We start from the raw sequence: 19211 nt of genomic DNA, 5'->3' as shown, positions 1-19211 counted from the left end.
AATGTTTATCCAACCAATTCAGAAATGACCTATATTTGCTACTGTTAGTTTTGCAACCAAAATGTGAGCCAAACCGCATCAACTTTTCTGATTTAGAGACATATTTACCACCATTTCTTGTTGACAACAGTGTTGACTTACCTTTTAGACATGTTTTCCCCTATCTGGTATGAACACATGTTGCACCATGACTGCAAATAATCACTTGGATGTCTCAGGTGACATTATTACTAGAGATGGGGTTGTTTTTGCACATTGGAGGTGTGGACTCTGGAGGTCCGGCATCGTAATTGTTCCCTGTAGAGAACAAGGATTTTGCATTTCGTCTCTAGCGCGTGCTGCATTTCGTCCGTTGGTGATAGTGCACACAGAAAAAAAAGTAAGTAAGTAAAAAAAAAAAACTGAAGTTAGATATCGTCATTGTAAGTTGTTCTAATCAGCGCAGTGGAAAACCCTCACATTATTAGCGGGAGAATGGACTGAAAATAGAATTTGGCTTTATCAGTTTACAGCATCCTCTCTGAGCCAAACTACTCGTTATCAGCCTGCATTGTGTCGCTGATAAAATGGCTGATTACTGCAATGAGGCAATCTGTCACTCTCATTTACACAAATGTGTAGGCTGGCACTCTGATTGCTGCTCCAGCGCATTAACGCCAGAGCAAATGTCTCTGCCAGTCAAGCCCACAAAGCCTAATTTGATTTGTGCGCACACTTCCACACAAATAAGCCCACTCTGGAATTTTCTTGCTAGCCAACAATATGCACGTTGGGGGTATTTATTGCTTATCTGAGCGTGTAATTATGCAATTTTTAGAAGCTGTGCACCAGAAAGGAGGACCGTGGTGCGTGTTTGTTATTGTAATCATGTTTCTCCGCTGCGATTCCTGATTGTCTGCGTGATGGGATGAGCGCGAACGGGGCTTTAAAGGCCCCCCGCTGATTAGCGAGCACATTAACTTAAACTACTCCGGAGTTAAAGATGTCCGCCGGGTGAGACGTGCAACCCCTCGGGTCACATCACGGCTTGATTGGACGTCCTCCCGGCCATTCAGGAGACAGATTGCTTGTTGGATTGAATATGCTTTGCGGGCCCTGAACATTAATATTTTAAATAGCAAGCAGAGGCTTCTTCTAAGTCTTATCTGCAAGGCTGTCGCAAATCTCCTCTGGACTTTTTGTTTACACTTTAGCCGGTCACTTTCGGGTATTGGGTATTCTGCGCAATGCCCTGTGTTATCTCCTTGAACACTACTAGGTTTGCATCATGATTCTTTTCGGGAAAACGATGCAAAATTCCACAACATAAAGTGAACCTGCAAGATTGACACAAAAATTTAATTTTGGGAGGATTTGGGCAATTTAAGTGATAGTTTCTGTTGATTTGGGGGCAGTTTTGTGAGCACTTTTGGCTGATCAGACTTTACAAGGGTAAGGTTTCGTTTTAATTGAACACCATACCTGTCAATTTATACGTTTTTCCCGTAGATTATACGATTTTTGATCATTCCAAATGGTGTAACAAGGGTGTTAGACTCGGGTTGGTTTGCGGGCCACTTTAACGTCAAGTTGATTTTACGTGGGCCGGACCATTTTAGATATATTATTTAGATTTTATTTTATAAATGGATTAAAAGAACTGGATTAAAAGCCCTGCATATTCAGTTTTTTATAGATCTAAAACAATGTTTATTTTAGCTTTTTCATATGTTTTTAGATTTTACAAAATGATTTTTGAACTAAAAACACAGAAAAATTGATTAAAAAATTACAATTATTGATATAAAAGGGGGAAAATCAGGAAATTTAATATACATATACTCTACATTTTAATTTGATCCTAAAACAGAAAGTTGGCACTCATGATTTACTTTCCCGGGCCACACAAAATGATGCGGCGGGCCAGATTTGGCCCCCGGGCTGCCACTTTGACACGTGCCGTATAACAACTTTTATATGGAAATTTTTAAGTATGTTTCTTGTAGAAAACAATCTCGTTTTACCCATTTTGTCTCTAATCCGGATCGTCTCGGTCACGGGTAGCAGACGAAAACGTCATCGTCGATTGCTAATATTGTCATGCTTTGAGCATGACATGCATACGCGCATAAGTCATTTCCGCCTTTTCACTATATAAATATATAGTGCGCCAGCAAGCAATGTACCCAGACAGTCAAGCTGTCAGCGTCATACAGCGACATTTACAGAATATTGAATTTATTGCATGCAGAAAGCTGATTGGGAACTATATGTCCACTTTGGGTGAAATTTTGGATTTTTAAGTGCGCCCTATGCGAGTAAATATGTGCTGCATTGTATTTGTACGGTTTATTATGGCTTAATAAGGGGAATTGCAATGATTAATAAGGGCAGCAATTGGCCGAGGTTGACAGGTATGGACCACTCACATTTTAAGTTGGTAATGTATTTACGTAGTACTGTTTGTCATTTGGAGTGGATTAGACATGCACTGCAAGATCTGTTATATAATAACTGTTAAATAATGTAAGATGATGTCAGCTTAGTGGTCTTTGAGTGTCGCAGCCGAGATTGTTTATTGATTGATGACCTGAAATGCTGAGTATCCACATAAATGTAGAAAAGACACAATATATATTTATTAGTTTAGGAAGTATCCATCCAAAATTCAAGCCTTTCACTTCATCCTTTTTGTTCCGACACATCTGTTCTTAAAGCCACGGTTGATTTGCAGTGTAACATCCAAGAACATTGGTCTCATTTGGGGAAGCAGATGCTGCTTCTTCAAGCTAAATATTCAATGTTGCCTTTCTACAGGGCGTCCCACAAGACGAGTGGAAAATCGAAGACTGCCGGAACATTTTCTCATCCCCAGCTTAGTTTGCTGCTCCGTCATAATACTATATTTCATATTCCTGAGCAATGGAATCTTTATCAGTGAGCGTTTGTTGAAAACATGCTGTTTATTTGGAGAAGCTTGCCAGGAAAGTGTGATTTTTTTTTTCCCCTCATGCTTGAGTTAACCATCCAAATTAGCCTTTACACTTTCAATGTCATTTTAACCTTCAGCAAATGCCCGAATGTTTTAAACCTTAAACTTTGTCCAGCACTCTCGTATGTTGCATCCATTCTTCCCCCGCTCGTCTTCTTGTCTGTTTTGCTGACAACGCGTGAGCATGATTTTGGTCGTCAGGTTTTGCTCAAATTCCTGAGGCATGCAACATAGACAAATTAATTACATGGACAGCCATCTGACTTGTGTGCAAATCAAGGCAGTATCCAAAGATGCTTTGAGCATATTTAAGCTTCAAATTTCTTCAACTTGAAATGGGCGACGAGTGGGAGGGAGGTTTTTATATCTGCATTACTTCTTGTTACATTTGAACTCTACTCTTTGGACTTTTAATGAGAAGTTATTCATGTGACATTCATTTTAACATAAAACGCATTTGTTTTGAACACAAACGCCATTTCAAATGAATATCTTACTGAGTCCCAGAAAAAGTAAATCCAAAAATACCCTTTGGCAAAATGTGCTTCATATTTTTGTCAGTTTCAAAAACTGGCCTGTTTGAGTAAAAGCTGGTGTAAGAAATGAGGTTCATCCTCTGAGGCACTGCTACAGCGTAGCAGAAGGTTATTTTTAGATGCAATGAAACCACAATCATTGAATAAATCATTTAAATGTGGAATAGGAAGCTTCATTTATTATAAATCTTTTTTTAAAGCAAGTTTTAATTGCCCTTGACACAGGAAGAAACACGAGTGAAGCAGAAAGCAGGTACGCTCGCAAATCCTCCAACTAATTTCGCATAATCCCAAACGCGTTTCATTATGAGAGCATTTGAGGGAAAAAAATGGCCACACGCAGCAAATCCTCAACGACATCCGGCCACCTTTCGACGTTTCATCTTTTATTTCCGTGTTAATTATGCGAGTTATGTCGCACGAGCTCATCATTTTTAATCGCCTATTTTAATGAGGCATTAACTCGATTATGCAGTTGGCAGATGTCACTGACCTACAACCTTTTTTCGGGACTGACATGCAATACGAACACCGCAAGCTGTTGAAAATTCCAACTGTATTCATGCTTATGCATGAACGTACATAAAACAAGTACGTCTTTGCGTAGTGTGGAGGACGTTGACTCTTTAATGGTGGAAATCTTTTGTAAAGCAAAACAGATAAGGATCTTTCTTCCGTCCACTTTTTTTGGGTGCATTTTACATACCTAGAAAGATTCACACCATTCTTACCTCCAATACTTTCTAAGAATCCAAGAAAAAATATTTAGATTTTGGCCCAAACATTCCTTTTAAATTAAGAAAAACACAAAAAAATTCATTTCCAAATGCAAAAAGATAAAATGCCAATCCTTAAAAATGCTACTTTGTAATTACTACTACAAATAACACATTAAATCAAGGCACACAAAATTATCAACTAAGTTTTGTTAAAAAAATGTACAACAAATTTCAAAAAAGCTTCCCTATTCATTATTATTTGCCCCATTTATCTCAGACCTGGAAGTCTAATCAACAGGAACTGACCAAAAAAGGTCAAAAAATCAACAGAAGGCGAACAGGAAAAGCCTTTAAATTGACAAGAATGTGATACAATATCAACTCATTGCCTGCCAATGACCATGATAGACATCCAATTAATTTAAACTGCGAGGAGTGGCCGTGAATGCTCATCTTTCAGTGCCATTGACAGCGTTAGACATCCAAACAAATCTTAAATAAATAAAAAGATGACCAAAAATCCACACCAAGTGACCCATTGGGGAAAAAGAGCAAATAATATCTATCCTGTGCCATTTTTTTAGTTCATATTTATGATACTTTTATCAATTCAAGCTTCCAGCATATAGCAGGTCGCTAACACCGCATGCACTCGGGCAACGTGAGTGTTCATAATCACATGATCAGCGGCCCCATTAACGTCCGTGTCCCTGATCCATCATGTTGCTTTTCCCGCATCCAGGGATTGATCCCGCGTCTTTGCCTCCGTCATCAAAATGAGAGCAATCGGGCCTGGGCAAACATGCCGTAATTATTATTCATACACTTCTTATGTCGCAAGCGCCTATAAATCTAGCTCACTTCCCCTCCGTCGCTATGCTTTGTCACACAAACGCACACGTGCGCGTAAAAATTCACAAACGCTGGCGCTGGCCGCGCCAATTATCTCTGTTTTTGTTTTCTTCATTTCTCTGTTATCAGCGCACAGCCTGGAGGGAGGAGATAAAGTGTCTTCTTCTGCTTCTGCAAACCCATCCCCCTCCCCCCCACCCCGAGCACCCATCCTTCACACCATCTTCTAGGGACCGAACCACGGAGCGCGATGCACCAAGCGTATGAGTAAGGAGATTAGGAAAAAAAGATAGGAACAAAAGCATGTTGGTGATTTAGGAGATATGCAAGAGCGGCTGCTTGGTTTTACACCCTGAGTGGGTTCCATTAAATGCGGCGAAGGGGGCTCTCTGACCTCGGCGGGCCAGGAAGAGTAATGTTTAGTATGGCGAGAGGGTCGAGGGAGGTGGGAAAGTGGCAGCGATGCTGAGGCGAGGGTCTCGTCCCATCTGCCAGTTGGTTCAAATCAAATGTCAGAAGAGGAGACAAATGATGGAGACAGTGATTGCAAATGGAACAGGGCATTAAGTTTGGGACACTCGGGTGACTTGAGGTCATTTTTGGAGGCCAAAGAGCTTTCATAAACGGGCAAAAAAGACGATCAGACTCCTTGTTGGCGACTGTCTATTATAGGGTTGTTCAAACTATGGCTTCCCAATTTTCACTGGCCTGCAGTAAATATATATAAATATATATAGCTTAATATAAATAAAATGCCAAAAAGGCTATATATATATAAAGTATATCAAATCCATTCAATTTTAACTACTTTTATATATTTATACATACCTGTCAACTTATGTTTTTTGCCGTATTTTAAATGTTTTTGATCATTTCAAATTGTGTATGTCGTATAATGTTTTACAAAACGCACGTTTTTTTTGGAAAACCGATCTCGTCTTCCCCATTTGGGCTCTAATCCGGATCGTTTCGGTCACGGGTAGCAGACGAAAAAGTCATCGTCGATTGCTAATATTGTCATGCTTTGAGCATGACATGCGCATAAGTCACTTCCGCCTTTTCACTATATAAATATATAGCGCATCAGCAAGCAATGTACCCAGACAGTCAAACAGTCAGCGTCATACAGCGACATCTACAGAATCTTGAATTTAGTGCATACAAAAGACGCACCGTCTGTTTGGGCACCCTGTCCACTTTGGGGTAAATTTGAGACTTTTAATTGCCCATGTGAGTAAATATGTGCCGCGTTGTGTTTGTAAGGTTATATTCATGCTTAATAAGGGGAATTACAATCATTAATAATGGGAGCAATTGGCCGTGGTTGACAAGTATGTTTATAGATCATTTATTATTTTAACCCCCCACTCTTTCCCCTCACCTGCAGCAAAAACGGGTCTGTTTCAGCGTGTTTTCCCTGCCGAGACGCTCCCTGGTGGCGGGCAAGAGAAGTGCGCCGCTGGGGGGCGAGGGGCTTAAAAGCAGCGCGTGAGGAGGAGCGGCGAGCAAAAGCGAGGATCTACACGGGCAAAAAAGTTGATCTTTTCCATTGAGCGCACCTAAGAGCATCCTTCCTTCCATCCATCCATCTATCTATATATCTATCCATTTATTCATCTATCCATCCATTCCAAGGAGGGGAGAGACGAGATGGCAGCCCAGAGCCAGCAGCCTCCTCACCTGCACCTGGCCGAGCTCACAGCCGCCCAGTTTATTGATATCTGGAAACATTTTGATGCGGACGGTAAGTACATTTATCTCTCATTATTATTATTATTTTTAATTTTCTCCCATCAAAAGTTTATTACTTGCAAAGAGGAAAAAAGCAGCACACTTTGCAACTATTAATTTTTTTCTTGACTTTGAAAACCATAACATTAAAAAAAAATGAAATATGTTATATGTTTTACCATTTATAGGGAGCTCATTTTAACTCAATGCCTGCCATTGACAGCACAAGACGTCCAAGCCATTTAGAATTCAGGAACATCATTTGTATTGATTTTTTTAAAAAAAGAGAACTTTACAAAGATACAGAAATGCAACGTCATACCAGGTTTAAACAATAAAAAGAGGCAAAATGTCAATCATTTTTCATGTTATGACATCATGAATTTTCCTAATGTCAACCAAAATATGTACTTCAAAAAATGCAAATGTTGAGATATGAGTGGACTTCTTTCTGTAACCAGATTTGTATTTTTAATACTCGTTTCTATAGTCTGCCAGTGATCATTTGCTGTCAAATCTCCCAGTTTAAATGAGTTGGACATCTTATATTGCCACTGGCAGGCAATGAGAATAATACCAAGAAAAAAACTTGAGTTTTATAGGGGATCCTGTTTTTACTCATTTGAATGAATTTGATGTTTTATTCATTGAACGCTCTAAATTGTTCCAAGTTATGAGTCTGAGCGTGGTTGGTCGTTTGTCGCATTGTGCGCTGCGATTGGCTGGCGACCAATCCAAGGTGTCCCCTGGCTACTGCCCATATTTGGCTGGGATAGCCTCCAGCACCCCCGTGACTTTAAAAAGAACTGAGAATGAATGAAACATTATTTTATTAACATTTTTCTCATATTTTATTTTAATCATAAAAAGTAATTGATACCAGATTTTTCCAAGTTTTATTAAAAATAGTCACTTGACCCGTGAAGGCTTAATATGTCATTATGAAATTGAATATAAGAACACATTACCTTTGAACTATGTGATTGCATTTACGAGTTAGATATTATTCCATAATCTCTTGTTATTTGTCAATCGTTAATCTGCTGCTGCCCTAACACCTGGAGTTCCCCTCTGAGTATCATTTAAGGATTATCTTATAATGTGGTTATAATATGCATTTAAGACTGGGGGAGTGGTAAGGGACTAAAATTGTATAATATTTATTAAGGAGCGGAGTGAGTGAAGAAAAGAAAAGTGGAAAGAGGGTGAAAGCGAGAGAGAGTGTGGGGGGGGGGGAGTATACAATGGGGGTTTCATTTAGAGGAAGGTGGGGGTGTGTCATGGAAACAGATGAAAAATGCATAGGATTTATATTTAAACAAAGAAATGAGATGATGGAAAAAAATAGGAACAACACGATGCCGAAAGCAAATATCTTTGCCAAAAGATGATTAAAACAACATATTTGACTTTTATCTGTTCGTGAAAGCCACCAATTCAGGTCGGATTTGGTCAGGGTTCTTATTTCCGTGTTTTTTACCAAAAAATCATGTGAAATTCAAATAAACCACATCTGTCAAATCAATTGAGTTCATGTGATTGTTAGTAGGTCAGAATAAGGCTGGATATCAGACAACTGTTGTTGTCGCACTTCCCATTTTCATGGGATTACCTTCTCGTGTCATTCAAAAACCCTCTGACCTCTAATTGTTAATCCAAACAAGGCCTTATTCTGAGCTAGAATTACCTATCACATACACCCTTAGCTATGGCTATCTATGGGCTCTCCCCCATTTTCTCCATTATGAATTAATCTCACCATTACAGGTTTGACCGCTTGCATCATTTATAGGAGGTAACTGCGAGAGGTCTATAAGTCTTTCCTAATATTATCAATTTGGTTATAATATGAGTTCATTGGCATGCTCTGCACTCGGTGTCAATTGAAAATTTGTATTCCTACAAAATGATCACAAAATGAGCACATTTCAGTGTCATAGATGGCGACAAACGTCCAATCCATTGGCTTTTCCTCGGGAATTCCTAGGAACAAATGAAACTGGTACAGGTTAAGGCACCGCTGCACGTTTAGAGAAGTGAGACGCAGGTGGTCGTCCCAGATAGGCAGCAAGGCAAATGTTGGTCAAACAACACACAACACACAACGCACAATAACCATTCAAGCAATGCAATCTCAACCTGCCGACCATTTTGAAGCGCTGCTACATTTGGAAAGGCCCTTTGAGTGTCAACCAAGTCAAATGAATTGACATTTTATGCTGACCACATGGGCCATCTTGAGTTTTACATCACATTTGACATTAAGGAAGGGACAGATAAAAAGATGAAAAGCTGCGCTAGGTGCGAGGAAGCACAAATCAAGGGACATCTCCGACTGCTGGAGTGAGACTTGAAGATCAATGTAAACTCGGTTCACCATCGATCAACAGCCATGCTTTATACTCGCTCCTTCGCGTGACAGATTCATTACAAGGGCAGTTTGCTCTCCATAAATAATCGAGGTGTTTGTGCAGAACAGTACAGTATAGTTGCGTCCAAAGCTGCTCCTCTGCAACGGCAGCATTCGTGTCCAGTCAGCGGACTGCTCTGTCTTTGGGGGATAGTTTGGCACTGGAGCAGAATAGATATTTGGAGTTCATTTTAAAAGGTAATCCCCATCACAGCTGTGACTCAGATGCGGTTAAAATGGGCATGTAAATTGGGATGCAAATCAAGAAAGAAGAGTCTCTGAAGATCTCTGAATTTAAGGTGAAGTCTTCAATTGTGCAACCGTCAGCCATTCTGACAGTTATGTAACCAAGTTTTTTTTATTATGGACTTTTTATCTTTTTATGTGATATTTAACCCTTTCAGGCAACACTACTACAACTACATGTCAAATGGAGGCCGCAAAATAATTTCCCATGGGCTGCAATTGGCACCATGGGCCGCAGTTTGAGACTCCATCCTATATGAATGTAGTAATTTTTTTTGCGCAAACATTTACATATCCAAGATGAACACTAATCCCAACAGTAAAATAAACATTCAGATACATTTTGACAATCTAATTGGATGCAATCCTGTGCATTGAAATCAACGTGCACACTGAATCCATTTGAAAGAGTACAAAAGAACAATAAAATGTGACTATAATCAGTAGAAATAAAAGGGATTGTAGTTCACTTCAGCCTTCCTCCCATATGTATATGTGCCGATAATCTAGGTTCACTCCACTGGATCCATCTGTAAAATGTGCTAATGAGCCCCTCAGGGGTCACAAGGTAAAACAACTTCTATGGTGCTGTTTTTTTTCTCCCGACTGTTTTGATTAGAACATAAATTCCCTAGCAAACCCAATGTAGTGCAATTAACAGCTGCTGTGTTCATTTTTTTAGCGTCTGCGAAAACAAAAATATTGTAGACTTGGCCAGCAGTTCAAAAAGTCACCAAGCATGGTCAGACCTAATGATTGTCATAATGTTTTACATTAATTAATAACCGGCATCAGAATGATCTAGCTATGTACTGAATATTCCGCACTATACGGTGCAAACAAAAAGACTTTAATTTTCCTTATCTGATGTGCCTTATATTTGGATCAATATCAGTTAACCATTGTGGGAGATTCCCTTTAGCACAGCTCCATCTTGTTGATGAATAACACAATCCCCTACTACTACTACCACCACCACCACCACTACTACCACCACTACTACCATTCCTACTACTACCACTATTACTACTACCACCACCACCACCACCACTACTACTACTACCACTAGTACTACTACTACTACCACTAGTACTACTACCACCACCACTACTACTACTACTACCACCGCCACCACTACTGCTATTCCTACTACTACCACTATTACTACTACCACTATTACTACTACCACCACCACTACTACTACTACTACTACCACTAGTACTACTACCACCACCACTGCCACTACTACCACCACCACTACTACCACCACCACTACCACTACTACCACTAGTACTACTACCACCACCACCACTACCACTACTACCACCACCACTACCACTACCACTACTACCACCACCACTACTACTACCACTAGTACTACTAGTACCACTACTACCACCACCACTACCACCACTACTACTACTACCACTGTCTGGCAGTGTTTTCTTGAGCTATCAGTTGCTTTTAAATTGATGCCAATGGTTCTGAAAACGTATCTCCCAATAGTGTATTTTACTCAAATAACTGATGGGATATGTTCATCATTTTCCTTGGTGATTTAGTGCTTGTGATTTAACACCAGACATGAATATTCATGTTTCGGCAGACAAATTAACATAGGATAGGAGTGCCTTGTGATTTATTGCATGTTGTCCACTTTTGATAGACGCCCACGTCTCAATTAGTCACCGGGCGGGCGTGATGTGCACTTCAAATTGATGCCTTGGTTTTATTCCCTTGGGGGGTCGGTGGCTTTGGGTGTTCATTTTGTAGCTGCTGGTGTGTACTAGTGCTAAAAACTGTGAATGGAATTAACAAATAAAGAAAGTACGTACTAAAGTACAAAGCAGCTAACATAAAGTAGAATTCAACTCTTTGATGTACTTTTTATTTTTTAAATATGTGCTTTAAACACATCATTCAGTTTGCAAACATTTTTTTGTTAAACAAAATAACTGAAATTCTACACATTTTCCCACATTAATTTCAACATGTCAGCTAATGGAAACGTCAACGTGATTAAAGTCACCAAGTTTTAAGAAGTTCAAAATAATGTAGGCTCGACTCAAGCTTATTGTACGGACCATACTCAATTATATATTCATAATTTCCTGCAGGCCAGTAGAAGTTGTGCAGCAGTCCACAGTTTGTCAGAAAGTGTCATAAAACTTTATCTGTGTCTCTTGTGTGGTGCAGGAAATGGTTACATTGAAGGAAAGGAACTGGAGAACTTCATTAGAGAGCTGGAGTTAGCAAGACGAGGAGCAGGCGTGGTGAGTGCTTAATGTGCCATTCCAAAAAGTGCCCCAATTATTCATGTTGTCTCGATAAATAGTCCAGGACTTCAATTTTTATTTTATTTTTTGCCACACATTTGTTTCATTCTTTGAATCCCAGGCGAGACCCCAATTTTATTTTTGGTTGGTTAGTGGACTGCAATATGGAGTAAAGAAGGTTGATCTCAATCATTTAGAAGGACAGCGTACAAAAACATGTGTACATATTTTGTAGAAAGCTTGACTTAGAAAATCTTTTTAAGCTCATTTTGAAATAAGTTGAAATCTTAACATTTCATTTCATAATGCTTCGTTCTTGATTTACGTGAGGTTATTTTGACAACATATGCTATCAAACTGTTTTTTTTCTATTTCAAAATGAGCTGAAATCCCTTTAAAAAAATCCTGAACATATACAGGCTTATTTTGAGACCTTTTGGACTTTTTTTCTTTCATTTGTTATAAGCAAAAAGGAGCCCGTTTAAAAAATGTTTTGTTCATTTTTGACTTGACAATTTTTCCAGTGTGAGTGATCTTTCAAGGTATTTTTTTTTTGAATTTCATTTGATTTTGTGACCTTGCCATTGAAAGTTGGGATAATTATTTAAGTTTTTTATTAATCTACATTAAATTAACATGATTAGGTTAGATACAGTGCTGTTAGGGTTGAACATTGATATAAAGATGGTTTGTTTCTGAAGCATTCACAAACGCAGCTTTATTATTTTACCCTGTCAAAAATGACAGTAATACAATATCCATGAGTTCATTGAATTAGACACGTGATTGAACATGATTTTAGACTTGTGCTGTGTTGATGAATACCATTTTATGATGCACTTTTTTATGATGGATTTTTACAATATCCTGAAAAGTAGTCATTTTGACGACACGACAATACGACGAACCTTATCGCATCCACATGTTGACTTGGTTGCCCTTTACAGGATCCTTCGCATGCTATGTTCAAGGAGAAGATGAAGGAGTTCATGGCCAGTTTTGACAAGAACTCTGATGGGAGGATTGAGATGACTGAGGTGAAGACAAAGTTGACATCTACTTCTTGTATAAATACAATATCTAAGTTGTAGTAGAAGAAAATCAATCTCAATCACTATCCCGAAACACTATTTGCAACTCACTTTCTCTCACTCCTCAGTTGGCTCAGCTTCTGCCCACAGAAGAAAACTTCCTGCTGTGTTTTCGAGAGTTTGTGGGATCCAGCTCTCAATTCATGGCTGTAAGTTGCGTGGAACAAATGGGACTCAATCAACATGAGGGTCTTTCCAGAATTGGGGGACATTTTAACAGCCCATCTTTCAAAACTTTAAACGAGAAGGGCACTATCCTCTTTCCTGATGAGTCAGTTTTCTTGCCATTGTTTTTCTTTTTTTTTGTCTTGACTAGTCCAAATTTATTTGAAAGATGGAGCTTGTTCTGTAGAATGTCAAACCCCTGCTAAAGTGTGGGGTTTGATGTTGGAGCTGCTCACAGTGTTAAAGCCTATTCTGAGACCGCCATACATTATGGATGGAGAACTGCCTTCAGCAGAGGAAAAGCATTTAGTGTGGGCGTTTTTTAGTGCCCATCTTCAGGCAATTCTATATTTACTCGATATCTGATGGCCACCAAGTTTTTTCTTTTACAAGTTGGTTACATTTCGGTATGCTTTTTTATAATGTTGCCATGTTTGCAGCTTGTATAACGTCACTAACCATTTTCTAAACAGGCTTGGCGGAGGTATGACAGTGACAGGAGCGGATACATTGAGTCCAATGAATTGAAGGTAAATCAAAATAGCTAAAAAATAGTAATCATTCTGAGGGTGTGTGTACTTTTCAAATCAAATCGAACCTGTGAGTTATTTTAATCTCATCCTACATTAAACAATTCAATGATCACAATCGCAACATTCTTGAAAGGATGTTTTTCTTTGGCTTTTCTGTCGTCATTATAATTCTGGCACAAGTGCAAATTTGAAGAGCAATATTTATTCAGAGAGATTGCTGATTGCTAACTCTCATCAGGGCTTCCTGACAGACCTGCTGAAGAAAGCCAATACAAGCTATGATGATAAGAAGCTCAGCGAGTACACACATACTATTGTGAGTATTATTTGACAAACACGTGCTTTCCGCCCTGGAAATATGAAATTGCAGAATCTCCCACATTAAATATTTACACCTGCCACTGTCTTTTTTTTTTTTAAATAAATCTTTTTGTTGATATTTCACTTAAACACAATTCCAACCTCTTTGAAAGCCTAAAAGAACCTTTTTAGACCAATGATAGTCTTTTTGTGTGCTACATTGATTGTTGCATTTATATAAAATGATGATATTCTATATAATGTACATAATATTATGTCAAATGAATGTTTCTTCTGTACTAGTATATACAGTAGATATGTTAATGTATGCGTCGTAGTAGTAGTTAAACCATGTCTGCGTTGCTCCTGACATAATTCACCACGAATCCTCTTGTGTTAAAGTTAAGGATGTTTGATCTAAATGGCGACGGGAAGCTCGGCCTCTCTGAGATGGCGAGGTTTGTCGCAAATCCATAAACATTCTACATTCTGGTCACAAAGTATGATTACAATATGTAAACTTTCTCATCACAGGCTCTTACCCGTACAGGAGAATTTCTTGATGAAGTTTCAGGTAGGATAATACACATTTTAGTCCTTTTGGATTGAATTAATCAATGTGTGTACAGTAGTTAGCATAATATACTGAATACACTATACTAGATAATTGTATGGCTTGGTTACTTTATAAATCATATGGTGGTCATTTTTCATAACCTTACATCTGCTAGGGAGGTTATGTTTTTCTCTTGGTTAGAGAATTGATGTAATAATGAGTTTCACAGATAGATACACAAAATGGGGCAATTTACAGTATCCAGGCCCCATCCCCCTATTTTATTCACAAGTGATACATGAGTAAAACTAGTAAGTGTTATTTTGTACTAAACATGACTGCTGCCTTCTTCCTAAAGTTTTTGACACCATACATAATTTACACAAGCACTCAGCGATAAAACAGAGCTGGAAAGACGTTACGTAACTAATGTTATTTTTCTGAATAAAATGCTCAATCCACGTTGAAATCCCACAAAACTACAATCTCTCTAAATTATGTCTAATCCATTGCGTCCAAAAATAATAGTTGACATAGAGCCATTTGGTGATGACAAAGAAGAAAGGTTAACGTTTAAAGGGCAAATAAAATGTTAATCTTCCAGTCAACATGTACGTATTGCATGGTCCCGCATATTCGGTCCATTTTGTGGAGCCAGATCAACAATTTATTTCTGACAGAGGATTAGCTAGTGTGGTCAGGATTATTTTAATGCTAGTCCTAGTTATCATAATCTGTGTGGATTAATATCAAACATGGCTGTGCTTTCTAGAAATGTCCAATGGCTTCTAACAATGTTTTGCTCTTTTGCACGCAGGGCATCAGGCTCACAGTCAAGGAATTTGACTCCCTCTTCACATTCTATGATAAGGTGAAAATAGACTTGCTTTTGTGTGGGTTTCTTTTCGGGTAAGGTTTAATGAGAGAACTGGCATATGGTACAAAACTACTCTTCAGATTCTTCAGTGAAATTTAAAGTACTATTGATACATTTGGGGTTCGATTAGTGACTAGCTGATCTAGTTATTTGTCAAGTTTAACATGTATTATTATAAAAGCAGTACGTATCAATATATAATCCCAGGGGCAGTTTAATACAAAACATTTGTCTTTAAAGGTCTGTGCTGATACAGATCAAAACAAGGATTTTGGATGACTAGCATAGCTATGGGTTAATGACCAGATGATATCAACACAACATGAGCTAATTGTATTCAAATCTTTCTGTCATCAACCCATAGTTAAGGTTAGCCGTTGCTGATACACACTAAATCGCTTTTACTTATGGATAGTAGTATTAGACAAAATATCGGCTCCCTGAAATGAATACAAATTTAAGAATTTATCTGCTTAATTGTTATTCCTTGAAGGCATTATCAATGAAATTGATGTGTTTTGATGAGCGACAATACAAAAAAGCAGATTGAAAAGTAAATCTATACTAGTTTGCCACCAAATTTGGCAAGCATGGAGCACTCTGGCAAAATGTACTGTGAACAGATTAGGGCAAATTAGTTTTTTTAGGGGGAGGAATGGAGAACACCATATATGAAACCTGGTGACGAGCATCATTTTGCCAGCGTGCAATGCTGCCTCAGGGCCTGGACAGCTTGCTGTAATGGATAGAAAAATGAATTCTCAGAGATATCAATATATTTTGATTTCAAGCTTGATCTTTGCAAGTTTTATATTATAATATTTTTTTTTTTGTGGGTTATTAGTTAGTTATGACTGGATAAATTAAACCAATTGTAAAGTACTTTTTTCACATGTGGTTTTTCCATTTTTAAAATAAGGTCTAAACATTTCAAGTCATTATTTGGGTAATAAACATGCAATTTTGAATAAAATCCACCTCACGCTTGTCCTACTTCTCAGGACGGTAACGGCTACATCGACGAGCAGGAGCTGGATGCGCTGCTAAAGGATCTGTCTGATAAAAACAAAATGGTAATCATCGAATATAGTGGAATTTGTATCACCGAGGTACATTTTTCTGACCAAGAAACCGCCTGTTGGCAGGATGTGGACGTCACAGGACTTTCAGGGTACAAGAAAAGCATCATGGCTCTGTCAGACGGTGGAAAATTGTATCGCACTGAGCTGGAGATCGTCCTGTGCCGGGATTCTGAGCTGTGAGAACCACAACACCGCCTACCCCCACTGCCTCCCTCCTGTTGTAACCTGGTGCATGTAAGACCTGCTTCCACTGCTAGAGAGAAAATTAAAGTGCTTCTAAAAGCACTCGGCCAACTGCTGGCCTTTATCTTAAATCTTTTTGACATGGTGAAATAGCCCTAGAAATTAAATTTGTGTATCCAATGTTTTTTTTCCCATTCTAATTCTTACTCATTCGTTGCTATTGATAGGCATCTAATCCATTTGAGCAGTTCGAAGAATTAGATGTCAATCACCATGAATGGCAGCCCACGAGTGAATTTTGCATTAAGCCATCATTGCCCTCCACTTGATTCATATGTTTATGTATTCTATTTATTGAGTTGAATTCAAGTCACTCTTATTTATTTCATGCAGCTTGTACTGTTCTATTAAATATATTACCGAGAGAATGAATAAATATAACATAACACTCTTGCTCCAGTTATTCTTTGCATTAAAGAAATCATCCCTCAAACCGCAGGAGGATTAGTTCACCTTGCAACAATGCGACGTGAGAAAAAATAATTTCATCCCGCTGGAGTGGAGGCAAGATTACAGTTCGGGCTGAGAAAGGTAACCGCGGTGGCAGCGGGAGTGATAGAACTTTCTCGCTCCAATCTTCTGCCAACACAAAGCAAGATGTAGGACTGGGAGCTCCTCCATTTTTCATGCACAGAAAGCTTTTGTGGCGCTTTTAGATAAAAGTGAGCCGAGTGGGCAAAATACGCCAGAGGAGGATTTTCACACAGCTCACTCCTACTGTATAAATGCAAACAAAGGTGCAATAAAACCTGAGAAGACAACTGGCAATTTTTGAAACATATTTTTACATACAACTTTCCACATGTACTGTTTATTCAACAAAAGTATCGTCTGTAGGGAAGCTGCCTTGGCCACATGGATAGCCAACTTTCGACATAGATACAAATATCATCACAACAAAGTAAAGAACAATCTTTATTTTATTAAATGTAACATGTTATTTCCTCACTATAGTCTTTGTTAGTGCATTGTAATGTGTGAGTTAAATAATAGTACTGAGAGGGAATTGTAAGTCCAAATAATATTAAATCGACAGCATCAAAACAATGCCCCTACATTGTGACAAGTTTTGGAACCGATTAACCGCGGTAAATGAGGTATTACAGTCGTTAATATTCTGTTAAGATCCACACCAGGTCTTTACGGTGTTAAGTTTATTTTATTTTAATGACCAAAAACGGCATCTTTCCTTTCAAAATGATCCAACCTCAAGCTATTCATTAATTTTCTCCGTTGGCATCAATTGAAATTCAGTACCTACAGTTTTTTGGGAGGTATAAGCAATCCTCTCCCTATATCTCCCCATTATGGAACATTCTACTTCCATCAATTATACATCAGCACTTTCATCTTTAATTAAACTCTATCTTTGAAGCCAACATCTTCACACACCATCGCGTCACGACCAACACACACGCACGCAAGCACGCACACTGTCGCTCTTGTTCCAGAAACGGGAAGGTGCAGCAAATGTTCGGTGTTGTACAAATGTACACAAATACCCAGAGGGGCATGGGGTGACAAGAGGCAGCGTTGACGAAACTGTTTACCGCTGACAACGAGGAAAGAGAGTTATATCCGCTCTGATTCCTTCACACACACATATTAGATGCTCAGAGTGAGGGGGCTGAAACTGGGGAAACAGACATACAGTATGAGAATACTCACTTATTGGAGCATATTCACTGAGCCAAACAAAGAACAGATATAATCATTATGTATGTACAAAAAGGCTTTTTCTTGATGTGCTCCAACTACATTTATAGTATTGACAACATAGAGTATGCTAATATGCATTATATAGGCATAATGTACATAATTAATCCATCTGATATAGAGGAAATAATGTTTTTAACTCTTCATAGTGACTATCTTTAGCATTTTTTGAAAAAAATGATTTTGAGTCATGGTATAGTACTGGATCCTAGATGATATAATTTAGTGTTCACATTTGTGAACCCCAGGTATCAATATTCTTGAAAAATTAATGAAATATTAATCAAACTAAATGAATAAATACAGTTAAAATGAATAAAAATAGAAATACACAGGTCACCATGATCATAAAAACACTAAAGTAGTTTTTTTGTTATCCTTATACATTTTTCTTCTCATTTTTTTACAGTATCTTATGTATTAGTTATTGCTGCTATTGACAAGAATAAATGTCCAATTATTTAAATTGGGGGACTGACTGAGTACTCATGTTTCAGTACCATTGACGGCCCTAGACGTCCTATCCATTTCGCTGCCATCCTCATCCTAGCCAAAATGGATCACTCACAGCCAATGAGAACGCTTTAAAGGATTAATATTAATTTTACTAACTACCACAATAGATACATACTTTGTGAATAAAACACATACCTGAAGTGGGAGTGAATGGCTTACTAATACCACAAGTTTGTCCTCAATTATTTTTTCCAGAAATTGTAAGCTCTACTTAAGAAAATCAAATTACTTCAAAACTATCCACAATTTCTGGTTTTAGGAGTAAGCACATTTACAAACCTTTGATCAAAGATTCTCTTCATATAAAGTTGACTGAGCTTACCTCTGCTCTATATTAATGCTGTAATATATGTTCAAATTCTGTAGGATTAATAGGATAGGAGGAAAAGAC

The 19211-nt window shown here is 38.3% G+C and overlaps 1 protein-coding gene across 1 annotated transcript; it reads left to right on the top strand.

The window, feature by feature from the left end:
• The first annotated feature begins 6528 nt into the window (after window positions 1–6528).
• Window positions 6529–16976, top strand: LOC144069776 (calretinin-like). Its single transcript, XM_077594830.1, has 11 exons — window positions 6529–6822; window positions 11662–11738; window positions 12689–12778; window positions 12901–12981; window positions 13471–13527; window positions 13769–13846; window positions 14233–14288; window positions 14365–14404; window positions 15204–15257; window positions 16265–16336; window positions 16409–16976. The coding sequence occupies exons 1-11, from the start codon at window positions 6729–6731 to the stop codon at window positions 16523–16525; spliced, it is 816 nt and encodes a 271-aa protein (XP_077450956.1). The 5' UTR covers window positions 6529–6728; the 3' UTR covers window positions 16526–16976.
• The last annotated feature ends 2235 nt before the right edge of the window (window positions 16977–19211 follow it).

This window comes from Stigmatopora argus, chromosome 2 (genome assembly GCF_051989625.1).
Source record: "Stigmatopora argus isolate UIUO_Sarg chromosome 2, RoL_Sarg_1.0, whole genome shotgun sequence".
In the NCBI taxonomy this organism is placed as follows: domain Eukaryota; kingdom Metazoa; phylum Chordata; class Actinopteri; order Syngnathiformes; family Syngnathidae; genus Stigmatopora; species Stigmatopora argus.
Note: the sequence above shows the minus strand (reverse complement) of the source record. Positions and strands in the feature narration are given on the sequence as shown.